This window comes from Melanotaenia boesemani, chromosome 17 (assembly GCF_017639745.1).
Source record: "Melanotaenia boesemani isolate fMelBoe1 chromosome 17, fMelBoe1.pri, whole genome shotgun sequence".
Lineage (NCBI taxonomy): Eukaryota > Metazoa > Chordata > Actinopteri > Atheriniformes > Melanotaeniidae > Melanotaenia > Melanotaenia boesemani.
Window position 1 is genome coordinate 33,264,673 of NC_055698.1, and position 27,183 is coordinate 33,291,855.

Consider the following 27,183-nt stretch of genomic DNA (forward strand, 5'->3'; position numbering starts at 1 on the left):
CCCCGGAGTCGACGTCCTGATGAGATTGTAAAGAACCGACTTGTCAACAGAACTGTGGTCAAAGCAGGAAGTGACAGGAGGTGATCACATGACCAGATTTTTACTCTGATCCCAGTCAGAGCCCAACACCAAGACTTTATCCAGAATTTCAGCTTCAACTTGTCAGACGTTGCACCGTGTCGGTTGCTTCAGTGCTGTCAGACCAGTTTCCAGGTGTTTCAGACCGGACCAGAACCAGCAAAACTCACTGGTCTCATCCCACCTCCTCCTGACACCAACACCAGCCTGGAACGCAGAGCAGCGCAGACTTCTGATCTGTAAATATTTATGTGGATCATAGTGGTGATGGAGAGTCTTCAGACCTACACACAGAAAACCTGGGAAATCTAGGAAAACCTGGGAAATCCAGGAAAACCTGGGGAACCAGGGAAGACCTGGGAAATCTGGGAAAACCTGGGGAACCTGGGAAATCCAGGGAAACCTGGGAAATCTGGGAAAACCTGGGGAAACTGTGAAATCCAGGGAAACCTGGGGAATTTGGGAAAATCTGGGGAACCTGGGAAAACCCGGGAAGACCTGGGAAATCTGGGAAAACCTGGGGAATTTGGGAAAACCTGGGGAAACTGAGCAAATCTGGGAAAACCTGGGAAGACCTGGGAAAACCTGGGGAACCTAGGAAATCCAGAAAAACCTGGGGAATTTGGGAAAACCTGGGGAAACTGAGAAAATCTGGGAAAACCTGGGGAACCTGGGAAAACCTGGGAAGACCTAGGAAATCTGGGGAACCTGCTGTAAGAACCTGATGATATTTAAAGTTGGTTTAAAAGGAGGGGGATGTGGCTTCAACATCGTTCATGGGGGATAAAATGAGAAACACTGAATTAAGTGACAGAAACTTAAATCTTTAATTCTTTGTGTGCTATATGAAAACAGAGAGAAAAAGCTGGAGATCACAGCCCTTTCTGCAGCTTCTACACGGACGTGGAGACCAGGAAGAGTTCAGAGTTCAAGCCGAGTCTGTTTCAGGTCGGCGGGGAGGAAATGAGTGGTGCTGCAGAGACGGACGTTTCCAGCCTGTCCTGCTGCTTCTCAGCAGCGTTGCAGGTTACTCGTCATCGTGGCAGTCCGTGCACAGGATCTTGTCCCGGTCGGGGAAGAAGCCGGAGCCCACGAGCGACACGGAGCAGCAGGAACACTTGAAGCATGGCTGGTGCCACTGCCGCTCCTCGAACGAAACGTACTTCCCGTCTCCGAATCCTGCAAGACAACGGAGAATAATTAATAACCACAATGAGAACCATTAGTCAGCAATACGAGAACAGTGGAATCCATTTATTACCTTCCTGAATTCCTCTCAGCCGGAGCCTTATGGGCTCGACACACGGGAGGCGACAAACGACAGCAGGGCCGTGCATCGCGCGCTATGATCGCTTTTCTCCAAGAAATTTGATTGGTTATGATATCGGTGGGGATTTTGACATTTTCAAACCAGTCCCTGACGTGACAAAGTTTGACAGGTGGAGAGTCAGAAGATTTTGCACAAACTGACAGAAATCTGGCTGTTTGCTGTATAAAAAAACCCTGCGTTCATCCGAGCTTACAAAACAGCATCGTGAATATCATCATTTGATGGACCTCAAGGCTGATCCTGATAAATCCAGAACCTACGTTTGGACTAATTCACTCTGGCGCCACGAGGCTGCCTTTTATTCATCTAAAATATTCTTCCACGTTAAAGCGTTTGCAGCCTGCTCTCATTGGTCAGTCCATCAAGACCCTCGCTGGTTGGCTGTAGTGTCAGGCGACAGCGACAAAAATGGAACATTTTTCTATTTTCTTGTGTCGCGTAGCAAGCTCAGTGTGCACGTCTACATGAACGAGCACAACATTTCACATGCACGAATGTCGCCTGTCGCTCGGCTGGAGGAGGGCAGCGATTTCCGCCTCAATACGCAGGGTCCATAGGAAAAGATGGAGAAGGAGCGACGTTACCTCCCGCGTGTCCAGCCCATCACTCTCTCTCTCTATATTAATGTGTGTGTGTATAAGACATACAAATTTCTTTCCTTTTGAAAAGTTTTTTTAATTTTTATTCATTTATTTTCAGATTCTTTTGTTGATTTATTGTCTGGCCTCTCGTCTCATCCTGTCAGTTGCTGGTTGTGTCTGTTAGCTGCATTTATGTCCACTAAACAGAATTTATTCTATGAGACTGTGTGCAGTCAGATTTCTGCTGATCTAAAGCCGACCACCTTCCAGAACCTTCTCCAAACAGCTGATCCGCACCCTTACAAGCCACCCACCAAATATTTTCTCCTTGAGTTGGTGGAGATCAAAAACGGAGAAACAAACGAGATCTGATTACTACGAAGAAAAACGCTTCCATCGAAAAACGTCTTCCTCTCCTGACTGATCACATGATCCATCTGCTGATCCATCAGAAAATAAACATGGCCGCCTTCCTGACGTGAAACAACCATCACAGCACCGATGATGACCTCCCTCCATGTTTCCACCACAGCTTGGACTCCTGAGGAACAGGTTTGTTTACGAAGCAACGAGATGCTGCAGCAGTGACTCATCAGACAACCTGGACCAGTCGCAGAGGAAAGCAAAACCACGTTTTAGAAATGTTTCCAGACGTCTGACCTGTGATGGCCGTGTTGCAGCCGGCACACTTCTTGGCGTACAGGCTGCTGAAACACTTGACGCAGTACGGACTTTCGCCCTGCGAGGTGAAGGGTTGGCCGGCCAGCGGGGCTCTGCAGCCGCTGCAGAAGAAGCACTCCTTATGCCACACCTCGTCCCTGTAGGTCACCCCTCCTTTGGTCAGAGCCTGCAGGACACGAACCGGACAGATAGAAAGTTTATTTCAGCATTTATTTACAACATTTATACTCTTACATGTCTTTGTCCTCACGCGTGTAAAAGGCAGAAGTATAAACTTGTACGCTCCTGCTCCATACCGCCTTCTCTTTCTGTACAAAACTCTTAGAGTTTTTAAGTAAATAAAAATAGAAAAAAGTAAAAACTGAACTGAATGGGGTTCTGCCGAGATGAGAGGAAAAGCAGCAACTTTGGAGCCTGGAAACTCGAGCTTAGTTTCACATAAAAACTTCATTCAGTTTAAACTTGTCATGAAAGATGAAACTTTATGGTCTGAAAGGACATTTTGACGTGATCGCAGGTTAAGTTGTCCTCAGTCTAACGAGACATTCTGCCCCAAGTCTGGCCCAAACTCCCGCCCACAGTTTTTCCTGTAAAAACGAAGGAATTTGTCCCGGCTTCCATCGAGTGTCACATCATAGTGATCGGCTCAACGTTTTCTAGTGCACCCCCACCATTACTTTCTATTCCACTCTTTCCCACAAAGGGGGCGTTTCTACTCGTCATAAAAACTTCGTAGAAGACAATAAATCTAGAAAAATGACATCTGTGTGTGCACAGACCCTTCAGCTGTTCACGGTTCAAGAATCTATTAGATGCAATTTTTCGTTTGTTGGAGGAGTACACCGAGATAGAAACTTCACATTTCTGGTTCTTATTATTTTATCAATAATTCATTTTACTTCAGTTTTGCTCTCTTGGTTCCCCTCGTGACTTGTGATGGGTTACGAGGGAGAATTCCACGTAAATATAAATATGGATCTTGATTTATCTTGGTTGAAGAAACGGGTTTGATTTGAGGTAAACTGAACGTGATGTTTTCTGGTTAAACACGAAGCAGCTCAATCGAGCCGTCTTCACCTTCTTGCAGTGGCTGCACTGAGGAGCGATCCGGCCCTCGTAGCACGACGTGCAGTAGAAGCTCTTCTTGTCTGGGATGAAGGACTTGGCTCCGATCGGCTTCTCGCAGCCGTGACACACGAAGCAGTCCTCGTGCCACGTGGAGCCACCGTACTCCAACATCCTAGATCCTGTTGGACAAACCATGAAGAAGATCAGGACTGAGAAGCTGCTTCTGATTGGTTCATTTGTCTCTTTTCATCATCACCCTGCAGCCCGGGTTCAGTGTGGTATCTGAGTTGTTTACCAGAGGTGACTCACGTATGACCCAGCCTGCTTTCCTTCAGCTATCTGAATCAGAACCAGCAGAGCGGCCAGATAAGCTGAGAGAAAGCAGAGCTGTAGCTCCACACCAGGCTGTAGGCTCGTTGTTTGTTTTACTATTTTAGCCGTCTGATTGGAGGTTAGTTCCCACATGCTTCGCTGCAGAGGCTGGCAGTCAGTCAAGCCTGTGAAACGTCAGATCTTTAATCACCGATCCGGTTTTACGACTTCTGGGATCTGAAACGCCGCCCAAAGGCTTCATGGTGTTTTGAGCTTGAACTTGGCTGCACTTTGCAGAAAGGGGTTAAGAGGGCAGCAGCAGCTTTTAAAGCTGGAGGAAACCAGCACTCAGCTCAGAAAAGAGCTGCTGGCTTACAGAATCCCACTGGACCGGCTCGTTTCATCGCAGCCGCCCAGACTGAAACTCTGCAGGGAGGAAGCGGTGTGAGCTGTAACACCCTGATAACAGACCTTATTAGGACTTTCATCCTTACAACAGGACGTGAACCCTCTTCTAGCAGCGGTGCAGGTTTGTGGAGGTTTCTGAGCGATGTGGTCGGTCTCTACCTGGCTCCACGGATTTGTCGCAGGCCACACACTTGGAGGAAAACTCGCTGCAGTAGCAGTCGCTGCACACTGGCGCCTCCTCCTGGCTGGTGAAGGGCTCGTCGGCCAGCGAGCGGTCGCAGCGGAAACATCGGAAGCAATGCTCGTGGTAATACCGGTCCTCGTAGACCAGCTCCTGGAGGAGGACGGAAAAGATGAGATCATAAAACCTGTTTGTTCAGTGAACACACACTTTATTACTGGAACAGTCTTCCAAAGGACTGAATTCAGATGTTCCGAGCAAGGTTCATAAAGACCTTGATGAGGAAGTCTGAAGTGGTGGACCTTTGGGATGAATCAGAACGGAGACTGTGAACCAGACCTTCACATCCAACATCAGAACCCCAGCTCAGGAAAACTGGTCAGAAATTCCATGAACATACTCCTAAATTTTGTGGAAAGTCTTCATTGGAGAGTTAAAGCTGTGATGGCAGGGTGGGCCAGCTCCATATTAAACTCTACGAATGGGAGGTCCCAGATGTCCCAAAATTTCTGGTGTGCAAGAGGGACCCTCCACAGGTTTCTGGACTCGCAGCACAGATTTCTTTTAGTCACGATTGTCCTTGAGTCGGTCCAGGATGAGTCGGTCCAGAATGAGTCTTTCCAGAATGAGCCGGTCCAGGATGAGTCATCCAGGATGAGTCGGTCCAGAATGAGTCGGTCCAGAATGAGTCATCCGGGATGAGTCGGTCCAGAATGAGTCTTTCCAGAATAAGTCGGTCCAGGATGAGTCATCCAGGATGAGTCGGTCCAGAATGAGTCTTTCCAGAATGAGTCGGTCTAGAAAGAGTCATCCATGATGACTCGGTCCAGATGAGTCGGTCCAGGATGAGTCAGTCCAGGATGAGTCGGTCCAGGCTGAGTCATCCAGGATGAGTCGGTCCAGGATGAGTCATCCAGGATGAGTCGGTCCAGAATGAGTCTTTCCAGAATAAGTCGGTCCAGGATGAGTCATCCAGGATGAGTCGGTCCAGAATGAGTCTTTCCAGAATAAGTCGGTCCAGAATGAGTCGGTCCAGAATGAGTCTTTCCAGAATAAGTCGGTCCAGGATGAGTCGGTCCAGAATGAGTCTTTCCAGAATAAGTCGGTCCAGGATGAGTCGGTCCAGGATGAGTCGGTCCAGAATGAGTCGGTCCAGAATGAGTCATCCGGGATGAGTCGGTCCAGAATGAGTCTTTCCAGAATAAGTTGGTCCAGGATGAGTCATCCAGGATGAGTCGGTCCAGAATGAGTCTTTCCAGAATGAGCCGGTCCAGGATGAGTCATCCAGGATGAGTCGGTCCAGAATGAGTCATCCAGGATGAGTGGGCAAGGATGAGTCATCCAGGATGAGTCGGTCCAGAATGAGTCATCCAGGATGAGTCGGTCCAGGATGAGTCGGTCCAGGATGAGTCTTTCCAGGATGAGTCGGTCCAGAATGAGTCATCCAGGATGAATCATCCAGGATGAGTCAGTCTAGAAAGAGTCATCCATGATGAGTTGGTCCAGATGAGTCGGTCCAGGATGAGTCGGTCCAGGATGAGTTGGTCCAGATTGACTTGGTCCAGAAGGAGTCGGTCCAGGAGGAATCAGTCCAGGATGAGTCAGTTCAGAATGAGTCGGTCCAGGACGAGTTGGTCCAGGATGAGTCAGTACTCATTTTTTTGCATTTCCACAGGTAAAAACTAGGAAGTGTGCTAGAATATCTGATGCGAGTCGTCCTAGTTTTCTGAGATCCTTCCGATGGGGTCCCAGTCTTACTGATCCGACCCAAAAGGGTGGAGCTTGACGGTGCAATCCACTGATTGGTGAAAAGAATCCTCACTTCATGTGTGACTCAGCAAAAAGACCAGAGCAGGAACAGCCCCATGTTTGTACGTCCAGTTGTCTTCCGAACATCATTTTCAGAAGGAACTTTTACCGGAAAGTTTTTCCGAACAGAGAACATGTAATTTGTCTTCAAGATGGCTCCTGGTAGCATCTGTAGTCCATTTGTGTCTTTATTAAGTTTATTTCTAATATCTTCGTGTGCATTCAGCTTCTGGTGTGAACAGCAGCCTGTTATTGTTCTCAGTAATTATGTTCTCACTGTGGCTTGTTTCTGTAAAAATGTGGTTCATCAGCTGTTTTCGCCCAAACTGGCGGGTGTTGTCATGGTGCTGTTGGTTCGTGATATTCTAGTTTTATATGGCATAATTGTCAGAAACGGTCTATTTCGGAGACGTTCCTTTTTCCGAGTTGGTGCAGCAGGAAGGTCAAACAAGAGTTTTTACGTGGTGATGACTTTGTCTACTCATGGGTGCTCGGAATTACGAGGCAACTGGAACTCACCATAACGTGCCAAGAGGAAAGAAGACTGGATGTCCACTGTTCTCCTGACATAGCTGACAAGTAGCTGCCAGGTAAGGATACGGTTGCTAGGGAAACGCATCAGAGGTCCGGATTCACCAATGATTTTACTTCATATGGACACCGGTTCTCATCGATCAGAACGTGAAGAGTTGATTCAGCCATGGAATCCAGCGGCAGCCACACTGGTCTGGCTATGATGGTTGATCTGGATTCTGATGGCTGAAACTCAACATGGACATTTTTTACTTGAAATCAGCCAATTGTTACAGGAAATATTTAAAGGGTTAAAGAAAGTATTTTTGGAAAATGTTTGTAGATGAAGTCATAAGGGATTTTTATTTTGAAAACAGAATTAATTCTTCATTTTCTCTTGTGTGACACTGAAAATAACCTAAAACATTTATTGGAGGCAGCAATTGTAGAAAGTGTTGCGACCTCCGTCTAGGGGAATGAAGGGCGCAACACAATTGTGGATTGTGGCAGCAGTCAGTGGCTTCCGTAACAAAAGACTGAAAGAATTTTTATTCCTCACATGGAAACTAAAGCCAGCGCTCCCGCTGAGCTCCAAGCAGACGAAGGCTGACACAAGTTTTCCGGCTTTTTACATCTTTATTTTGTATTATTGTTTCTCTTTATTATTCTCCTAAAATCTGAATAAACCACTTAGTTTTTGTCCTCCAGTCTGTTCCCAGTTCCAGCCCGCTCTGGGATGAATGGATCCTCTGAACGGTGGAGAAAAACTTTCTGAGGTGAAGGTTTTCACAGTGGAGAATGGGAGGAGGAGGAGGAGGAGGAAGGCAGCCAAAGCAAGCAGCAGAGTAATTGACTGCGCTGCTGAACACGGAGTCCATGATTCACCGATGGCCTGGTGGCGTCTGCGGCCGCAGAGATTCCCCCTCGTTTGGTTTTCTGTTTTTCCTCCAGAAGCTGGAAAGAAGTTCCGAGTCCGACATGCAGCACCAACATCACCACTGTTTTTATTCCGTTTTTATTTATTTTTTTTATTCTGTTTTTATTCCTTTTTTTCTTCTGTTTTTCTTCCGTTTTAATTTTGTTTTTATTCTAACTGAAAATCATTTCAAAGTGGTTTAATAAAGATGCTCATTTTCTAATCTAAATCCTGGTTGTTTGTCGTTTTTATTCTGTTCCTTTGAAAACATTTACAGCCACGTAGTGGTGCTACGAGGCTGCTGGGCTCTCCAGTAGACCTGGTCCATCAACTGGTTTAGAAGTCGATCAGGGATCCATATACTAACATATGCATCCCGTTCAGATTTATATCAGTTATGTCAAACTGTAAGTATTTCATTAAACATTTACGATGAATTAAATCGTTTAATAGAGACTTCTGGTTGGACTCCAGGAAACTAAAAAAGATGAATTAGTTGCAGTGATATCTGGATCTAAAGTCGGTGTAGAACAGCGGCCCCTCTCCGGTCCGTCGGTACCTTTGTGTTGTGGCTGATGATGTCTTTACACTGGTGACAGGTGTTGGCGTACAGCCGGTCGTAGCAAGGGATGCAGTGCGGCTTCTCCTCCACCTGGATGTATTTACGCCCATACAAGGACTCGCTGCAGTTCCTGCAGTCGAAGCGCTCGCTCATGGTGGTTTTCTGTGGTCCTGCAGAAGATTCAGATGTGAAGACGCCACAGGAAGCAGGAGGAGGACGTCCGTCACGTTTACAGCCAGGAAACTAACAGCTGGAGAACATGAAGGAAAACAGGGACACCATGAAATCATGATTTCTGTGTTCTGGCTAACAGATGAATTTTTGTAATAACTCTTTAATGTTTAAATGACTACAAGATTAAATAGTAGTTTTAATGGAAGTCAGCGGGACTTTTGCCTCAAACATCTCTTAAGTCTGACAAAAAAATTGAAATTGCAATCAAATCAGTTTTGCAGCTAATTATTGACATGCAAGCCCCTAACACCACCAACCATCCATCTTCCTGATATTTACTGTGTGCAAATTAACAGGAAAACACTTTTAATGTCTGGAGGCACCATTATAGAACAACAACAAGGGTCCAGGCTTCTTTTTATTCCATACAGACTACAAACAGTTCACTGAACCAGAAAAAGGAGTTAGATTCCAGAGTTTGCTCATCGTTGCTTCAGTTTAATGAAGGTTTCTTTTCTGGATCTTTCCTGGCGCGAGCCATCGTCGTCATGTTGATTTTTGTCCTGCAGCCACGTTGGTTGCATCCTGGTTCAGTGGTACCTAAAGGCAATGCACGCAACTTTCCACCAGGGAAACAGCTGCATCTTTACAAGTTTTCATTATTTTATTAACAAAAAGTTGCATTAAACTGTCATAAATAAAATAACCCTAACTGTGGGAGCCATAAATATTAAGAATATTAAATGTTGTATTTTGTGTTTATTGGGTTGTTTTGTATTAGTTTTACAGTGATTGTGGTTTAGGTTGGTCACGTGGTTATAGGTGGTGGTTCTCTAGTTTATTTAAGACACCTGTGATGTGTGTGTTTTTGTCTGGTAGAGAGAGGGTGTGTGGGTCGCCGTATTCTTTGTTGACCGCCACCTTAGGTAATTGCTGTGATTTATTTCTTTGCCTTTAGGTTAAGTTAGTACATGTTGTATTAAAGTTAAATTTATCCTTTTGCAATAAAGTTATAAAACGTATAATTTGGATCTCAGCGGATTTTTTATGCGCGCGTCAGACAAAGAGGAAAGGCCCAACTTCAGCCTCTTGGTGACTGTTTTTGTGGTTTTTGAAGTCATCACACTTCTGGGAAGCAGCAAATTAGCAAAGCTGTTGCCTTTGAAAAAGGTCAAAACTGATTTTAGTATGGCTTCATGGGAGTCATCTGACAAATAAGAGCATTGTTATTGGTTCCCTGTGGGCTTACCCCCTTTTTAAAGTACTGATTCAGGACAAAAACTGGTGTGTTGCCTGAAGGCATCACAGTGTAATAGAGGGTTAAGTGTTGGTTGTAAATATCCAACACATCCGTGTCTGGGTCACTTTCTCCAGACGATCTCCTCTGGCTGATGCTCCAACCCTCTCAGCTGTGCTTTGCTTCAGCATGATGCTCAGCAGTCGTATAATCCACGTTCCCTGTGTGGATTGATGCTCTGACATCTGTTGTTTCAGAGGTTGTTTGGTTTGCTAACATAACAAAGATCACAGGGGTAGAAGTACAGCTGACAAAGGCCTTAATTAGAATTCTTTCCCAGTTTGAGGGAATCCAGTTACAGTTCAGGGGTCTGAGTATCCTTACAGCTGGTTGATGAAACTCCAAACCCGGAACACTTCCAGATGATGGATCCATTTCCGTTCTTCTAAAAAAAGTTGTCAGTCTCACATTCAGCTTCCATCTCTTAACGCTCCTAATCCAGTCTTCCAGTTTAAAACTGCAGCCAACTTTTCCCACAACTTCTCACATTCGTCAGCCTCAAAAGATTCTGGCTGCACAAAATAAACGGTGCAAGCACCACAGAGGCAGCAGGACTTACACTAGTTCTTTTAGTACGTGACCATAAAACTTCCATAGTTAGCATGTAAACATGATAAGCAGCTCTGGTTCAGGTCTTAGTGGCTCTGGTTCAGGCCAGTTAGCGGCTCTGGTTCGGGTCTTAGCGGCTCTGGTTCAGGCCAGTTAGTGGTTCTGGTTCGGGTCTTAGTGGCTCTGGTTAGGGTCAGTTAGTGGCTCTGGTTTGGGTCTTAGCGGCTCTGGTTCGGGTCTTAGTGGCTCTGGTTGGGGCCAGTTAGCGGCTCTGGTTCGGGTCTTAGTGGCTCTGGTTTGGGCCAGTTAACGGTTCTGGTTCGGGTCTTAGCGGCTCTGGTTGGGGCCAGTTAGTGGCTCTGGTTCGGGTCTTAGTGGCTCTGGTTCAGGTCAGTTAGTGGCTCTGGTTTGGGTCTTAGTGGCTCTGGTTCAGGCCAGTTAGTGGCTCTGGTTCGGATCAGTTAGTGGCTCTGGTTTGGGTCTTAGTGGCTCTGGTTCGGGCCAGTTAGTGGTTCTGGTTCGGGTCTTAGCGGCTCTGGTTCGGGCCAGTTAGTGGTTCTGGTTCGGGTCTTAGTGGCTCTGGTTCGGGTCAGTTAGTGGCTCTGGTTTGGGTCTTAGCGGCTCTGGTTCGGGTCTTAGTGGCTCTGGTTCGGGCCAGTTAACGGTTCTGGTTCGGGTCTTAGCAGCTCTGGTTGGGGCCAGTTAGTGGCTCTGGTTCGGGTCTTAGTGGCTCTGGTTCAGGCCAGTTAGTGGCTCTGGTTCGGATCAGTTAGTGGCTCTGGTTCGGGCCAGTTAGTGGCTCTGGTTCGGGCCAGTTAGTGGTTCTGGTTCGGGTCTTAGTGGCTCTGGTTTGGGTCTTAGTGGCTCTGGTTCAGGCCAGTTAGTGGCTCTGGTTCGGATCAGTTAATGGCTCTGGTTCGGGCCAGTTAGTGGCTCTGGTTCGGGTCTTAGTGGCTCTGGTTCGGGTCAGTTAGTGGCTCTGGTTCGGGTCTTAGTGGCTCTGGTTGGGGCCAGTTAGTGGTTCTGGTTCGGGTCTTAGTGGCTCTGGTTCGGGTCTTAGTGGCTCTGGTTCGGGTCAGTTAGTGGCTCTGGTTTGGGTCTTGGTGGCTCTGGTTCGGGCCAGTTAGTGGTTCTGGTTCGGGTCTTAGTGGCTCTGGTTCGGGTCAGTTAGTGGCTCTGGTTTGGGTCTTAGTGGCTCTGGTTCAGGCCAGTTAGTGGTTCTGGTTCGGGTCTTAGTGGCTCTGGTTCGGGTCTTAGTGGCTCTGGTTCGGGTCAGTTAGTGGCTCTGGTTTGGGTCTTAGTGGCTCTGGTTCAGGCCAGTTAGTGGCTCTGGTTCGGATCAGTTAATGGCTCTGGTTCGGGCCAGTTAGTGGCTCTGGTTCGGGCCAGTTAGTGGCTCTGGTTCGGGTCTTAGTGGCTCTGGTTCGGGTCAGTTAGTGGCTCTGGTTCGGGTCTTAGTGGCTCTGGTTGGGGCCAGTTAGTGGTTCTGGTTCGGGTCTTAGTGGCTCTGGTTCGGGTCAGTTAGTGGCTCTGGTTTGGGTCTTGGTGGCTCTGGTTCGGGCCAGTTAGTGGTTCTGGTTCGGGTCTTAGTGGCTCTGGTTCGGGTCAGTTAGTGGCTCTGGTTTGGGTCTTAGTGGCTCTGGTTGGGGCCAGTTAGTGGTTCTGGTTCGGGTCTTAGTGGCTCTGGTTCGGGTCAGTTAGTGGCTCTGGTTTGGGTCTTAGTGGCTCTGGTTGGGGCCAGTTAGTGGTTCTGGTTCGGGTCTTAGTGGCTCTGGTTCGGGTCAGTTAGTGGCTCTGGTTTGGGTCTTAGTGGCTCTGGTTGGGGCCAGTTAGTGGTTCTGGTTCGGGTCTTAGTGGCTCTGGTTCGGGTCTTAGTGGCTCTGGTTCGGGTCAAAGTTGTACTGAGGACCACAGCATGTTGAATTTTTCCTCGGGTCTAGAGGAATGAGTTGATCCAGAGCTCAGAACAAACAGCTGCCTGCTCGGTGGTTTGTTCCGTGTCCATGACGAAGGTTTCTGCTCCACAGAGATTTTCACACATGCTTCATTCTCTGTAACTTCGAGTATTTGCCTCTGGTCTGTAGAGGAGCCGTCCTGAAAGCACAGTTTACATTCCTGTGTCTTTTGTTTCCAACCGCAATGATGCAGCAGCTTAAAGAGAATAAACAGGCTGTTCTCAGGGATCTCTGAAGGCTTTCAGTCCTTACCGAAGCCACCTGAGCGAACTGAGGAGGCCCCTCTCTGCAGAAACAGCGCTAACCTGGGAAAAGAAATTCCACATCCTACGTCTGTTTTCTGTTTGCAAGGAGAAATCAGCACAACTTCCCTCCTGAAACATCTAAGGAGCTTCAGGTTTCTATTCTCGGCTGTCTGAAGAACAATGGTTTTCCTTCCGGACATAGTCCTCTCGGTTTTGTGCTTTATGTTTCTCTTCCTGCACCACAGCATCTGCAAACACATTCTAGAGCTTCCAGCTGTCGTCTTTCTTCACGGCCTCCTTTTGGATTTCCGGTTGGGAATTTTAATGGGGCTGGAGCCGGAACACAACCCAGCTAATTAACATCCATCCCTGCTAAACCCCGAATCTCATGCTTCCTAAAAGACCGTCCTCTACATGTACAGTCAGAAGACAAACCCGGGGAAAACAAGGACAACATCACACATTAACTCTTAAACTCCACTAGATCTCCGGCACCCCCGAGCACCTTCTCTTATGTCACTTAGCTACCCTTCAGGTGATCCAACGAAGTTTTCCAGCATTTCTATCCCGTCCAGGAGGTTTACAATCCAGCCACTAAATGTAGTTTTATTCAGAGACTCTATCTGGTAAATCCACCATGATCCATGATAACAGCATTATTTATCACATTTCACCATAAAAACATCACCATCACTACTATGTTGCTAAGAGACCTCTATTTAGACCTGGACATGATGATGAAATGAAGAACCACCTGGATTAACAGCGACCGACTGAAACTCGGACCGGTTTAATCTGGTTTAAAAGGCTTTCAGTTTACAGGTGCCGGTTTGGACCACACCCAGCCGGTCTCGTCATCCCGCTCTTCTGTGGAGGCGTTAAACCAAACGGACACGCCTGCTGAAGCCATTAAAGCTCCGCCTCACCGTGATGCGTCTACATGTTCCTGCTCTCTGTCCTGTTGAGAGATTTACCTTCAGGCTCGAAGAGCTTTGTACTTTATGGGCCCCTGAATGTGAGCTGCAACCCTCTGGGCCGTTTCAGAGGGACAGATCTGTTTAAACGTAGTGACTGCTTCCCCTGAACGAACACCCAGTTAACGCCGGAGTCTGACTCCGTTCAAGCAGGAAAACCGAGCTGGGAACACGCATGTTCTTTTTTTCTGGTGTTTTCCCGTTGTTTATGCTAGCCTGCTGACAGAAACACAGCTGTTTGCCATGAAGCTCGGTGTCTTCAGCCTGGAGTTGCCAGATTATTCCATCATCATGAAGACAGCGTAATCTGATTATGCTTTATGAGCGATCACACTAATACACCTGGATTTTTCCCTGATTGACGTGGCACAGCCGTAACTCTGGAGGAAGAGTAGCTGTCTTCCAACCAGAAGGTTGGTGGATCGATTCCAGACTTTCCCTGACTACATGCTGTGCCCTTGGGCAAATGGTAAAATGGTAAATGGTCCGTATTTATATAGCGCTTTACTGTACCTGGGATGATACCCAAAGTGCTTTACATCATACATCACATTCACCCATTCACACACACATTCACACACTGATGGCGGAAGCTGCCATACAAGGTGCTCGACCACGACCCAGGAGCAATTAGGGGTTCGGTGTCTTGCCCAAGGACACCTCGACATGAACCCGACCTGGCCGAGGATCGAACCGGCAACCCTCGGGTTACGAGACGACCGCTCTACCTCGCTGAGCCACGCCGCCCCAAGACACTTAACCCCACCTACCTCCTGATCTTCCTATCGGGGTGTGAATGTGATATATAGTAAAGTGCTATATAAGTAATGGTTGATCTGATTTCTGGGAGCAATCTCATAATAATGATTTTACGCAAATACATACATTTATGTATACATGCATTTCTGCAATGCAATATTTAAATATCCCTGGTTCACACCCCTCCACTACTTATGTGTCCTGTCAAACCTCCAGTCTATGTTGGACATGGCTTGTGGTTTTAGCGTTAGCTGCTAACGTGGGAGCTAATAAGCTGAGGAGGAACACTTTACGTCGCTTATACTCCACCTTCCTGCCATCGTGTTTTCTTCTGTGTTCTGTTCACGTTGTGACGGTTTTTTGCACATAAAATAAATCAGATATGCAGGTTTATATGCACGAAGACCGATGGACGATTTCTCATTGTCAGATTATGCGGTCTACATGATAACTCCAGACATCAGGTAATAATCAGATTTTTGGTGTGCATGTAAACAGATTAAATGAATATTTTAAGATAGTATTGGCTAAAATATACTTCTGTGTCCCAAGAAGTGAACAGAAATGTTGTGTTCTGTATAGATGACTTTTTTATTTCTAGGGCACGAACTAAAAATATCTCATCCTTAAAACTGTAAGACCCAGTTAAAGACCCACTACAAAACAGGCAAGACTGGGACTAAGCTGGTTTTTATTTACCACCCCACTTTACACTTCATGTCCCTGAAACGGATCAGAGCCCCGTGAAGTTCAGAACAGTCCTCTCACGGTGTGACTTCTGGCTTTTATAGACCTGAATAAAATCTACAATGCGAAGCTGCAGCCAGGCAGGAAAACCAGACCGTAGCTGGAGCAGGAAACTGCTGCAGAAAAAGGAATAACAAGGCGGATTAGCCGCCATCAGGAAGTTCAGCCGCGGGGCTTCAGCGTTCCGAGACATTTCTTCTGTTTTTGATCCGTCGGTTTGTTTGTATCGGATTTAAAAATTCACATGGAAGCGAAACACTTTTAAACCCCACTAACATTTCAGGACAGCCTCGGCTGTCAGTTTATGGATGGAGCTGTTTCATTTTTTATTAAATGAACAAATAAATACTAAAATGAATAAATACTCCATTAAATAAAAGAAATATATGCTGTGAAATCAATACAAAATAAATCAATAAAATGTACATTTTTCAATGAATAACTTTTCATTTATTTAGGTACACTTATTCATTTATTCAATGAAATAAATATATTTTGTTTATTAATGCTTTTATTTATCAGTTGTTTATTTTATTTAATCTTTACAACTTATTTTATACTTTCATTCACATAAATAGAAATAGCATAATAAAAGTGTTATTACATAAAAAAACGAGTAAATAAAATATATTAAGTAAATCAAATTTATCAATAAGTGTCATTAAATAAAAAAGTTTACCACTAAAAAGGTCCTTTTGTTCATTTATTATCTGTTTATTTCATGGAATTTAATAATGAATGGTAGCATGTATGCATGTATGTATGTTAATATGTAATTATGTATGTATATATCTACACATGTATGTAAGTATGTATGTACATATGTTAGTAAGTTCATATGTATATATATATTTATATATATATATATAAACACATACATACATGTATGTACATTTGTTAGTTTATATGTATGTATGTATGCATAAATGTTAGTATGTCTGTAAATATGTACGGATGTAAATATGTATGTATGTATGTATATATATCAGTATGCATGTATGTTAGTATGTACGTTCATATATATGTATGTAAATATGTATGTATGCATGCATATGTATGTGTCTGTATGTACATATGTATATCAGAATGCATGTATGTTAGTATGTATGTAAATATGTATGTATTCATGCATGCATGTATGAATGTATGTATGTATGTGTGTATAAATGTTAATATGTCTGCAAATATGTACGTATGTAAATATGTATGTATGTATGTATGTATGTATGTATGTATGTATGTATATATGTATATCAGAATGCATGTATGTTCGTATGTACGTTCAAATATATGTATGTAAATATGTATGTATGTATGTATGTATGAATGTATGCATGTATGTTCGTATGTACGTTCAAATGTATGTATGTATGTATTTATATATGTATGTATGTATGTATGTATGTATCTGTCAGTATGTATATATGTATATCAGTATGCGTGTATGTTCGTATGTACGTTCAAATGTATGTATGTATGTATGTATCTATGTACGTATGTTAGTTGCTATGTATCTATGTTAGTATGTATACATGCATGTTAGTAGGTATGTTAATATGTATGTATTTATGCAAGTATCTATGCATGTATGCAAATATGTATGTATGAATGAATGTTAGTATGTATGTATGTATGTATGTAGGTATGCATGTATGTTCGTATGTACGTTCACATATATGTATATATGTATGTATGCATGTATGCATGTATGTATGTATGTAATTATGTATCGGTCAGAATGTATATATGTATATCAGTATGCATGTATGTTAGTATGTATGTATGTATGCATGTATGTGTGTGTATGTATGTATGTGTGTGTATGTATGTATGTATGTATGTATGTATGTATGTATCTGTCAGTATGTATATATGTATATCAGTATGCATGTATGTTCGTATGTACGTTCATATATATGTATGTATGCATATACGTATGTATGAATGAATGTTTGTATGTATATATGTATGTATGTATGTATGTATGTATGTATGCATGTATGTTTATATGTATGTTTATAAGCATGTATGTATATATGTATGTTAATATACATGTATGTATTTATGTATGTTAATATGCATGTATGCATGCATGTATGCATTAATGCATGTATGGATGTATGTATGTATGTGTGTGTATGTATGTATGTATGTATGTATGTATCGGTCAGTATGTATATATGTATATAAGTATGCATGTATGTATCGGTCAGTATGTATGTATGCATATATGTATGTATGAATGAATGTTTGTATGTACATATGTATGTATGTATGTATGAATGCATGTATGTTTATATGTATGTATTTATGTATCAGTCAGTATGTATGTATGTATATCAGTATGCATGTATGTTAGTATATATGTATGTATGTATGTATGCATGTATGTTTATATGTATGTATTTATGTATCGGTCAGTATATATGTATGTATATCAGTATGCATGTATGTTAGTATGTATGTATATATGTATGTATGCATATATGGATGATTGAATGAAAGTATGTATGTATGCATGCATGCATGCATGTATGTATGTATGTATGTATGTATGTATGCATGCACGCATGTATGTATGCATGTATGTTAGTATGTCTACATGTATATCAGTATGTATGTATGTTAGTATCTATGCATGTATGTTAGTATGTATAGTAGGTGGATTTTTCATAAATGATATGAGATGTTAGGTTAATTGGACATTGAATTCTCCCTAGGAGTGAGTGTGTGTGTACATGGTTGTTTGTCTCTATCTGTGTTGGCCCTGTGACAGACTGGTGACCTGTCCAGGGTGTACCCTGCCTCTCACCTGTTAAAATGCTGGGATAGGCTCCAGCTCACCCGCGACCCGAAATGGAAAAAGCGGTCAAGATAATGGATGGATGGATGGATGGATATGAGATCATCTACCTGATTTTGCAATTTTTCATAATCTCTTTGGGATTAAAAATATACAAAAGATTCTTAAACTTAAACGTAAAGATACTAAGAATGCACATGATGCATTTTTTTCAATTTTAATCTCACTGTATAAGAAACATTGTTTTTTAACGATAATCTTTTAATAGTATTGCAGATCAAATAAGCCATGGATCACAAAGAGGAAAGGCTGGAGGAAGCATGTAAAAAGAAAAATAACATATAAGAGACTTATCAAACAGAGGAGAAAAGATGCTGAAATAAGGCATAAACACTTCTAAACAGCCTTGCATTTGAAGCAAAAAGTCAGATCACATAGCAGAAACTGTGGGGTCTAGATGTGGCCTTGACTTATGGCGTTGTGAGTGTAACTGCTGAAACTCAGTCACATGACCACCACACTAGCGGTTCCCATATTAGGATGTCTTCTGGCCCACAAATTACTGACGGTAATCCACATCCAGGCCAGCAACTGACATCTGGACCACAGGAGACTAGTCCAAACCATGTGGATTGATACTGGTACCGATACACAGATACTGATACACAGATACTGATACACAAATACTGGTACCGATACACAGATACTGATACACAGATACTGATACACAAATACTGGTACCGATACACAGATACTGATACACAAATACTGGTACCGATACACAGATACTGATACACAGATACTGGTACCGACACACAGATACTGATACACAGATACTGGTACCGATACAGATACTGATACACAAATACTGGTACCGAAATACAGATACTGGTACCGATACACAGATACTGATACACAGATACTGATACACAAATACTGGTACCGATACACAGATACTGATACACAGATACTGGTACCGATACACAGATACTGATACACAAATACTGGTACCGACACACAGATACTGATACACAGATACTAGTACCGATACACAGATACTGGTACCGATACACAGATACTGATACACAATTACTGGTACCGATACACCGATACTGATACACAGGTACTGATACACAAATACTGGTACCGATACACAGATACTCGTACCGATACATAGATACTGATACACAGATACTGATACACAGATACTGGTACCAATACACAGATACTGATACACAAATACTGGTACCGACACACAGATACTGATACACAAATACTGGTACCGACACACAGATACTGGTACCGACACACAGATACTGATACACAGATACTGGTACCGACACACAGATACTGATACACAAATACTGGTACCGATACACAGATACTGATACACAGATACTGGTACCGATACACAGATACTGACACACAAATACTGGTACCGACACACAGATACTGGTACCGACACACAGATACTGATACACAGATACTGGTACCGACACACAGATACTGATACACAAATATTGGTACCGATACACAGATACTGATACACAGATACTGGTACCGATACACAGATACTGACACACAAATACTGGTACCGACACACAGATACTGATACACAGATACTGATACACAAATACTGGTACCGACACACAGATACTGATACACAGATACACAGATACTGATACACAAATACTGGTACCGATACACAGATACTGATACACAAATACTGGTACCGATACACAGACACTGACACACAAATACTGGTACCGATACACAGATACTGATACACAAATACTGGTACCGATACACAGACACTGACACACAAATACTGGTACCGATACACAGATACTGACACACAAATACTGGTACCGATACACAGATACTGACACACAAATACTGGTACCGATACACAGATACTGACACACAAATACTGGTACCGATACACAGATACTGATACACAGATACTGGTACCGACACACAAATACTGGTACCGACACACAGATACTGGTACCGACACACAGATACTGATACACAAATACTGGTACCGACACACAGATACTGATACACAGATACTGGTACCGACACACAGATACTGATACACAAATACTGGTACCGACACACAGATACTGATACACAAATACTGGTACCGACACACAGATACTGATACACAGATACTGGTACCGACACACAGATACTGATACCGATACACAGATACTGCTACACAAATACTGGTACCGATACACAGATACTGATACCGATACACAGATACTGATACACAAATACTGGTACCGATACACAAACACTGACACACAAATACTGGTACCGATACACAGACACTGACACACAAATACTGGTACCGATACACAGATACTGACACACAAATACTGGTACCGATACACAGATACTGATACACAGATACTGATACACAGATACTCGTACCGACACACAGATACTGGTACCGACACACAGATACTGGTACACAGATACTGAAACGCTTCATCGTGATGTTGACAGCTGGCTATGCTGATGATGTGTCTTTTAGCTAAAACAACAAGGTTAAAAGCTTTAAGGTTTCCTCTGTGGACACGTTTAGCTTACAGCTTTCTACTGACTGGATGCTCCAACTATCATTTCTGAATATAATCATCCATTTCATCTCTCTGTCAGCAGAAAGGTTTCTCAGAACTTCTCCTTCAGATCTGGTCCAGATTCGCATGGCAAGAAGAGGAAATGGAAAAAACAGCAAAGATTGTGTGACAGTCTCATGATGAGACAACATCAGTGGGACTTCATGGTTGTTTCTGGGAAATTCTGAATCTTTTCCCATTCAGCCAGAACCGAGCCAACCAACCTTCGCCCAAGCTGAGACTGTCTCAGGAATGTGATTGTGGTTGGAAAGTGGCAAAATCGTGTGGTTGCAGTATATAAAAGGCATTTTTCATCTGCCCCCGTCTCTAAAAAAAGACTAAAGTCAGGAATTCTGTTCTGTGTGAACAACACATCTACTCCAGGCCAGAACGCTTGTTGAAAACGGATCAGAACATGAGGAAGACGTGATGGAAACTATGAGCTGTACCGGGGGGGTGGACGATGACGTGACATTACTCCAACTCATCAAGGCTGACGGGCTGGTTAACATGGAGCCGACTTGTGTGTGAAACGTTATTCAGCCTATTCAAGCCTCGGGGGACTGTTCCTCAAAGGTCTCCTTCTTCTTCCCATGAGCATCAAAAACTTTTATTCTCGGTATCAGTTGTTCAGTTGGAACAATTCAGGCCCCAAAACCCCAAAATAAGACCCCGACAATACAGACAGAACATGTCTGGAGCTTTTAATCCCAGTATAAACCAGTCTGTAGCAGCTTTTAATCCCGGTATAAACCAGTCTGTAGCAGCGTTCAATCCCAGTATAAACCAGTCTGTAGCAGCTTTTAATCCCAGTATAAACCAGTCTGTAACGGCTTTTAAGCCCAGTATAACCCAGTCTGTAACAGCTTTTAATCCCAGTATAAACCAGTCTGTAACAGCTTTAAATCCCAGTATAAACCAGTCTGTAGCAGCTTTTAATCCCAGTATAAACCAGTCTGTAACAGCGTTTAATCCCAGTATAAACCAGTCTGTAGCAGTTTTTAATCCCAGTATAAACCAGTCTGTAGCAGCTTTTAATCCCAGTATAAACCAGTCTGTAACAGCGTTTAATCCCAGTATAAACCAGTCTGTAGCAGCTTTTAATCCCGGTATAAACCAGTCTGTAGCAGCGTTCAATCCCAGTATAAACCAGTCTGTAACAGCTTTTAATCCCAGTATAAACCAGTCTGTAGCAGCTTTTAATCCCAGTATAAACCAGTCTGTAGCAGCTTTTAATCCCAGTATAAACCAGTCTGTAGCAGCTTCAATCCCAGTATAAACCAGTCTGTAACAGCTTTTAATCCCGGTATAAACCAGTCTGTAGCAGCTTTTAATCCCAGTATAAACCAGTCTGTAGCAGCTTTTAATCCCAGTATAAACCAGTCTGTAGCAGCTTTTAATCCCAGTATAAACCAGTCTGTAGCAGCTTTTAATCCCAGTATAAACCAGTCTGTAACAGCTTTTAATCCCAGTATAAACCAGCCTGTAACAGCTTTTAATCCCAGTATAAACCAGCCTGTAACAGCTTTTAATCCCAGTATAAACCAGTCTGTAAAAGCTTTTAATCCCAGTATAAACCAGTCTGTAAAAGCTTTTAATCCCAGTATAAACCAGTCTGTAGCAGCGTTCAATCCCAGTATAAACCAGTCTGTAACAGCTTTTAATCCCGGTATAAACCAGTCTGTAACAGCTTTTAATCCCAGTATAAACGAGTCTGTAGCAGCTTTTAATCCCAGTATAAACCAGTCTGTAGCAGCTTTTAATCCCAGTATAAACCAGTCTGTAACAGCTTTTAATCCCAGTATAAACCAGTCTGTAGCAGCTTTTAATCCCAGTATAAACCAGTCTGTAGCAGCTTTTAATCCCAGTATAAACCAGTCTGTAGCAGCTTTTAATCCCAGTATAAACCAGTGTGTAGCAGCTTTTAATCCCAGTATAAACCAGTGTGTAGCAGCTTTTAATCCCAGTATAAACCAGTGTGTAGCAGCTTTTAATCCCAGTATAAACCAGTGTGTAGTAGTTTTTAATCCCAGTATAAACCAGTCTGTAGCAGCTTTTAATCCCAGTATAAACCAGTCTGTAGCAGCTTTTAATCCCAGTATAAACCAGTCTGTAGCAGCTTTTAATCCCAGTATAAACCAGTCTGTAGCAGCTTTTAATCCCAGTATAAACTAGTCTGTAGCAGCTTTTAATCCCAGTATAAACCAGTGTGTAGTAGTTTTTAATCCCAGTATAAACCAGTCTGTAGCAGCTTTTAATCCCAGTATAAACCAGTCTGTAGCAGCTTTTAATCCCAGTATAAACCAGTCTGTAGCAGCTTTTAATCCCAGTATAAACCAGTCTGTAAAAGCTTTTAATCCCAGTATAAACCAGTGTGTAGCAGCTTTTAATCCCAGTATAAACCAGTGTGTAGCAGCTTTTAATCCCAGTATAAACCAGTCTGTAGCAGCTTTTAATCCCAGTATAAACCAGTGTGTAGCAGCTTTTAATCCCAGTATAAACCAGTCTGTAGCAGCTTTTAATCCCAGTATAAACCAGTCTGTAGCAGTTTTTAATCCCAGTATAAACCAGTCTGTAGCAGCTTTTAATCCCAGTATAAACCAGTCTGTAGCAGCTTTTAATCCCAGTATAAACCAGTCTGTAGCAGCTTTTAATCCCAGTATAAACCAGTCTGTAGCAGCTTTTAATCCCAGTATAAACCAGTCTGTAGCAGCTTTTAATCCCAGTATAAACCAGTCTGTAGCAGCTTTTAATCCCAGTATAAACCAGTCTGTAGCAGCTTTTAATCCCAGTATAAACCAGTCTGTAACAGCTTTTAATCCCAGTATAAACCAGTGTGTAGCAGCTTTTAATCCCAGTATAAACCAGTGTGTAGCAGCTTTTAATCCCAGTATAAACCAGTGTGTAGCAGCTTTTAATCCCAGTATAAACCAGTGTGTAGTAGTTTTTAATCCCAGTATAAACCAGTGTGTAGCAGCTTTTAATCCCAGTATAAACCAGTGTGTAGCAGCTTTTAATCCCAGTATAAACCAGTGTGTAGCAGCTTTTAATCCCAGTATAAACCAGTGTGTAGTAGTTTTTAATCCCAGTATAAACCAGTCTGTAGCAGCTTTTAATCCCAGTATAAACCAGTCTGTAGCAGCTTTTAATCCCAGTATAAACCAGTCTGTAGCAGCTTTTAATCCCAGTATAAACTAGTCTGTAGCAGCTTTTAATCCCAGTATAAACCAGTGTGTAGTAGTTTTTAATCCCAGTATAAACCAGTCTGTAGCAGCTTTTAATCCCAGTATAAACCAGTCTGTAGCAGCTTTTAATCCCAGTATAAACCAGTCTGTAGCAGCTTTTAATCCCAGTATAAACCAGTCTGTAAAAGCTTTTAATCCCAGTATAAACCAGTGTGTAGCAGCTTTTAATCCCAGTATAAACCAGTGTGTAGCAGCTTTTAATCCCAGTATAAACCAGTCTGTAGCAGCTTTTAATCCCAGTATAAACCAGTGTGTAGCAGCTTTTAATCCCAGTATAAACCAGTGTGTAGCAGCTTTTAATCCCAGTATAAACCAGTCTGTAACAGCTTTTAATCCCAGTATAAACCAGTCTGTAGCAGTTTTTAATCCCAGTATAAACCAGTCTGTAGCAGCTTTTAATCCCAGTATAAACCAGTCTGTAGCAGCTTTTAATCCCAGTATAAACCAGTCTGTAGCAGCTTTTAATCCCAGTATAAACCAGTCTGTAGCAGCTTTTAATCCCAGTATAAACCAGTCTGTAGCAGCTTTTAATCCCAGTATAAACCAGTCTGTAGCAGCTTTTAATCCCAGTATAAACCAGTCTGTAGCAGCTTTTAATCCCAGTATAAACCAGTCTGTAGCAGCTTTTAATCCCAGTATAAACCAGTCTGTAACAGCTTTTAATCCCAGTATAAACCAGTGTGTAGCAGCTTTTAATCCCAGTATAAACCAGTGTGTAGCAGCTTTTAATCCCAGTATAAACCAGTGTGTAGCAGCTTTTAATCCCAGTATAAACCAGTGTGTAGTAGTTTTTAATCCCAGTATAAACCAGTCTGTAGCAGCTTTTAATCCCAGTATAAACCAGTCTGTAGCAGCTTTTAATCCCAGTATAAACCAGTCTGTAGCAGCTTTTAATCCCAGTATAAACCAGTCTGTAGCAGCTTTTAATCCCAGTATAAACCAGCCTGTAGCAGCTTTTAATCCCAGTATAAACCAGTGTGTAGTAGTTTTTAATCCCAGTATAAACCAGTCTGTAGCAGCTTTTAATCCCAGTATAAACCAGTCTGTAGCAGCTTTTAATCCCAGTATAAACCAGTCTGTAGCAGCTTTTAATCCCAGTATAAACCAGTCTGTAAAAGCTTTTAATCCCAGTATAAACCAGTCTGTAGCAGCTTTTAATCCCAGTATAAACCAGTGTGTAGCAGCTTTTAATCCCAGTATAAACCAGTCTGTAGCAGCTTTTAATCCCAGTATAAACCAGTGTGTAGCAGCTTTTAATCCCAGTATAAACCAGTCTGTAGCAGCTTTTAATCCCAGTATAAACCAGTCTGTAGCAGTTTTTAATCCCAGTATAAACCAGTCTGTAGCAGCTTTTAATCCCAGTATAAACCAGTCTGTAGCAGCTTTTAATCCCAGTATAAACCAGTCTGTAGCAGCTTTTAATCCCAGTATAAACCAGTCTGTAGCAGCTTTTAATCCCAGTATAAACCAGTCTGTAGCAGCTTTTAATCCCAGTATAAACCAGTCTGTAGCAGCTTTTAATCCCAGTATAAACCAGTCTGTAGCAGCTTTTAATCCCAGTATAAACCAGTCTGTAGCAGCTTTTAATCCCAGTATAAACCAGTCTGTAACAGCTTTTAATCCCAGTATAAACCAGTGTGTAGCAGCTTTTAATCCCAGTATAAACCAGTGTGTAGCAGCTTTTAATCCCAGTATAAACCAGTCTGTAACAGCTTTTAATCCCAGTATAAACCAGTGTGTAGCAGCTGTCAGACTGGGAGGTAAATGATGTAAAATGAATGTATGAATAGATGTAGCAGCATAAAGGTCGACCAGAAGAAGAAAACAGAATTTATTACTAACAGAACTTTGTAGAAATAACACACAGATCAACAGTGACCAAACCTTTTCTCATCTCATCGTTCTCTCAAGTCTTGGCTTTCAGGAGAAAAATATTGTTATTGAAACAAACACACAACAGAAACTATTTCCATGTTTCCACTTTTTCCTCATTTCCAGTTATTCCTGCTACTATTTACCTGCTATCCTCACTAAACCAACTCCAGCTCAGCTGCTTTGTGGCGCCACCGTGCATCAGAAACGTCTTCTTGGCTTTATTCCAGCCATAGAGGAGCATTATTTTTCTTCTTTTCACACACACATAGAACTTTCTGCTCACTGGTTGATCTTTGGCTGCTCCTGATTGGACGTTACCATCAATCTAAGCTCTCTGATTGGTGGAAAGTCTGACAGGAAGTGGCTTCATCATCATGTCCAGGTCTAAATAGAGGTCTCTTAGCAACATAGTAGTGATGGTGATGTTTTTATGGTGAAATGTGATAAATAATGCTGTTATCATGGATCATTGTGGATTTACCAGATAGAGTCTCTGAATAAAACTACATTTAGTGGCTGGATTGTAAACCTCCTGGACGGGATAGAAATGCTGGAAAACTTCCGTAGATCAGCTAAAGGGTTAAATATCCATCACATTTACCCCACAGAGATACACACCACCGCTCCTGGTGGAGGAGGTGGACCTCTGGGAGATCTGCTGGAGGTTTAAGGGTTAACATATGCAGGTTTAGTTAATCTTATTTGTCAGTCAGTACATTTAGTAAAAGCTGATAAACACAGTGGAAGAAGATGTCATTTCAGAGATACAACTTTTCTTCTGTAAGGTCAAACTTGATCTGCTCAAAGTAGATCGACACAGTTAATAAAGAGCTTCAGACACCAGGTGCATCAGGTTGGTAGATGTAGTTTTATTTTTGATCAGCAGAGCGACTGATAAGATGCCCCCCAACACACACACACACACGCCTGCGATGCTTTGCTTCATATTCAAATATGATAAGAAACCTGCTCTAAGTATCTCCTACTAATGAATTTTAGTTATTTTATACGATATTAAAATCCTCACACATCCCCGAGAGTTTACCTCTGATGTTTGACATGTCTGGCAGGCAGGGGGATTTTAGCAACCTGGCAACCACTGCTTCCTCCACAGGCTGCTGTTAGTTAATTGATCAGTTATTGATCATCAACAGTCTTCATTCAAGCGAATAATTGGTTTATAATGAGAAAACCTTTGTAAGTCTTCCGTGTGTGAATCAGCTGATTAAACTCGAGTAAAAGTCATTTACGTCGAAACGGGAGGAAACAGGTGGGTACGTGTGCGCCTGCGCAGGTAAGAGCACCTGCTTCAGGTTAGTTTGGTCCACACGTTCTCTTTCAGGTGTAAATCAGGTGAACTCACCGATCCTCGCGCGTCCGCAGCTTCTGGAGACGCTCACGCGCTGCTTGAAACGTTAAACCCTCCGAGGAGACTTTCCACCGACTGAGGAGGCTGCGGCGCGTGACGGCAGAGCGAGGACTGGAGCCCCGCCC

At 42.9% G+C, this 27,183-nt stretch overlaps 1 protein-coding gene across 1 annotated transcript; it reads right to left on the minus strand.

Annotated features, from left to right (window-relative positions):
• Positions 1–881: 881 nt before the first annotated feature.
• LOC121628188 (four and a half LIM domains protein 3-like) lies at positions 882–27,183 on the minus strand. Its single transcript, XM_041967143.1, has 6 exons — positions 27,053–27,183; positions 8,437–8,689; positions 4,618–4,792; positions 3,748–3,917; positions 2,650–2,836; positions 882–1,257 (listed from the first exon to the last, which is right to left on the minus strand). The coding sequence occupies exons 2-6, from the start codon at positions 8,590–8,592 to the stop codon at positions 1,106–1,108; spliced, it is 840 nt and encodes a 279-aa protein (XP_041823077.1). The 5' UTR covers positions 8,593–8,689; positions 27,053–27,183; the 3' UTR covers positions 882–1,105.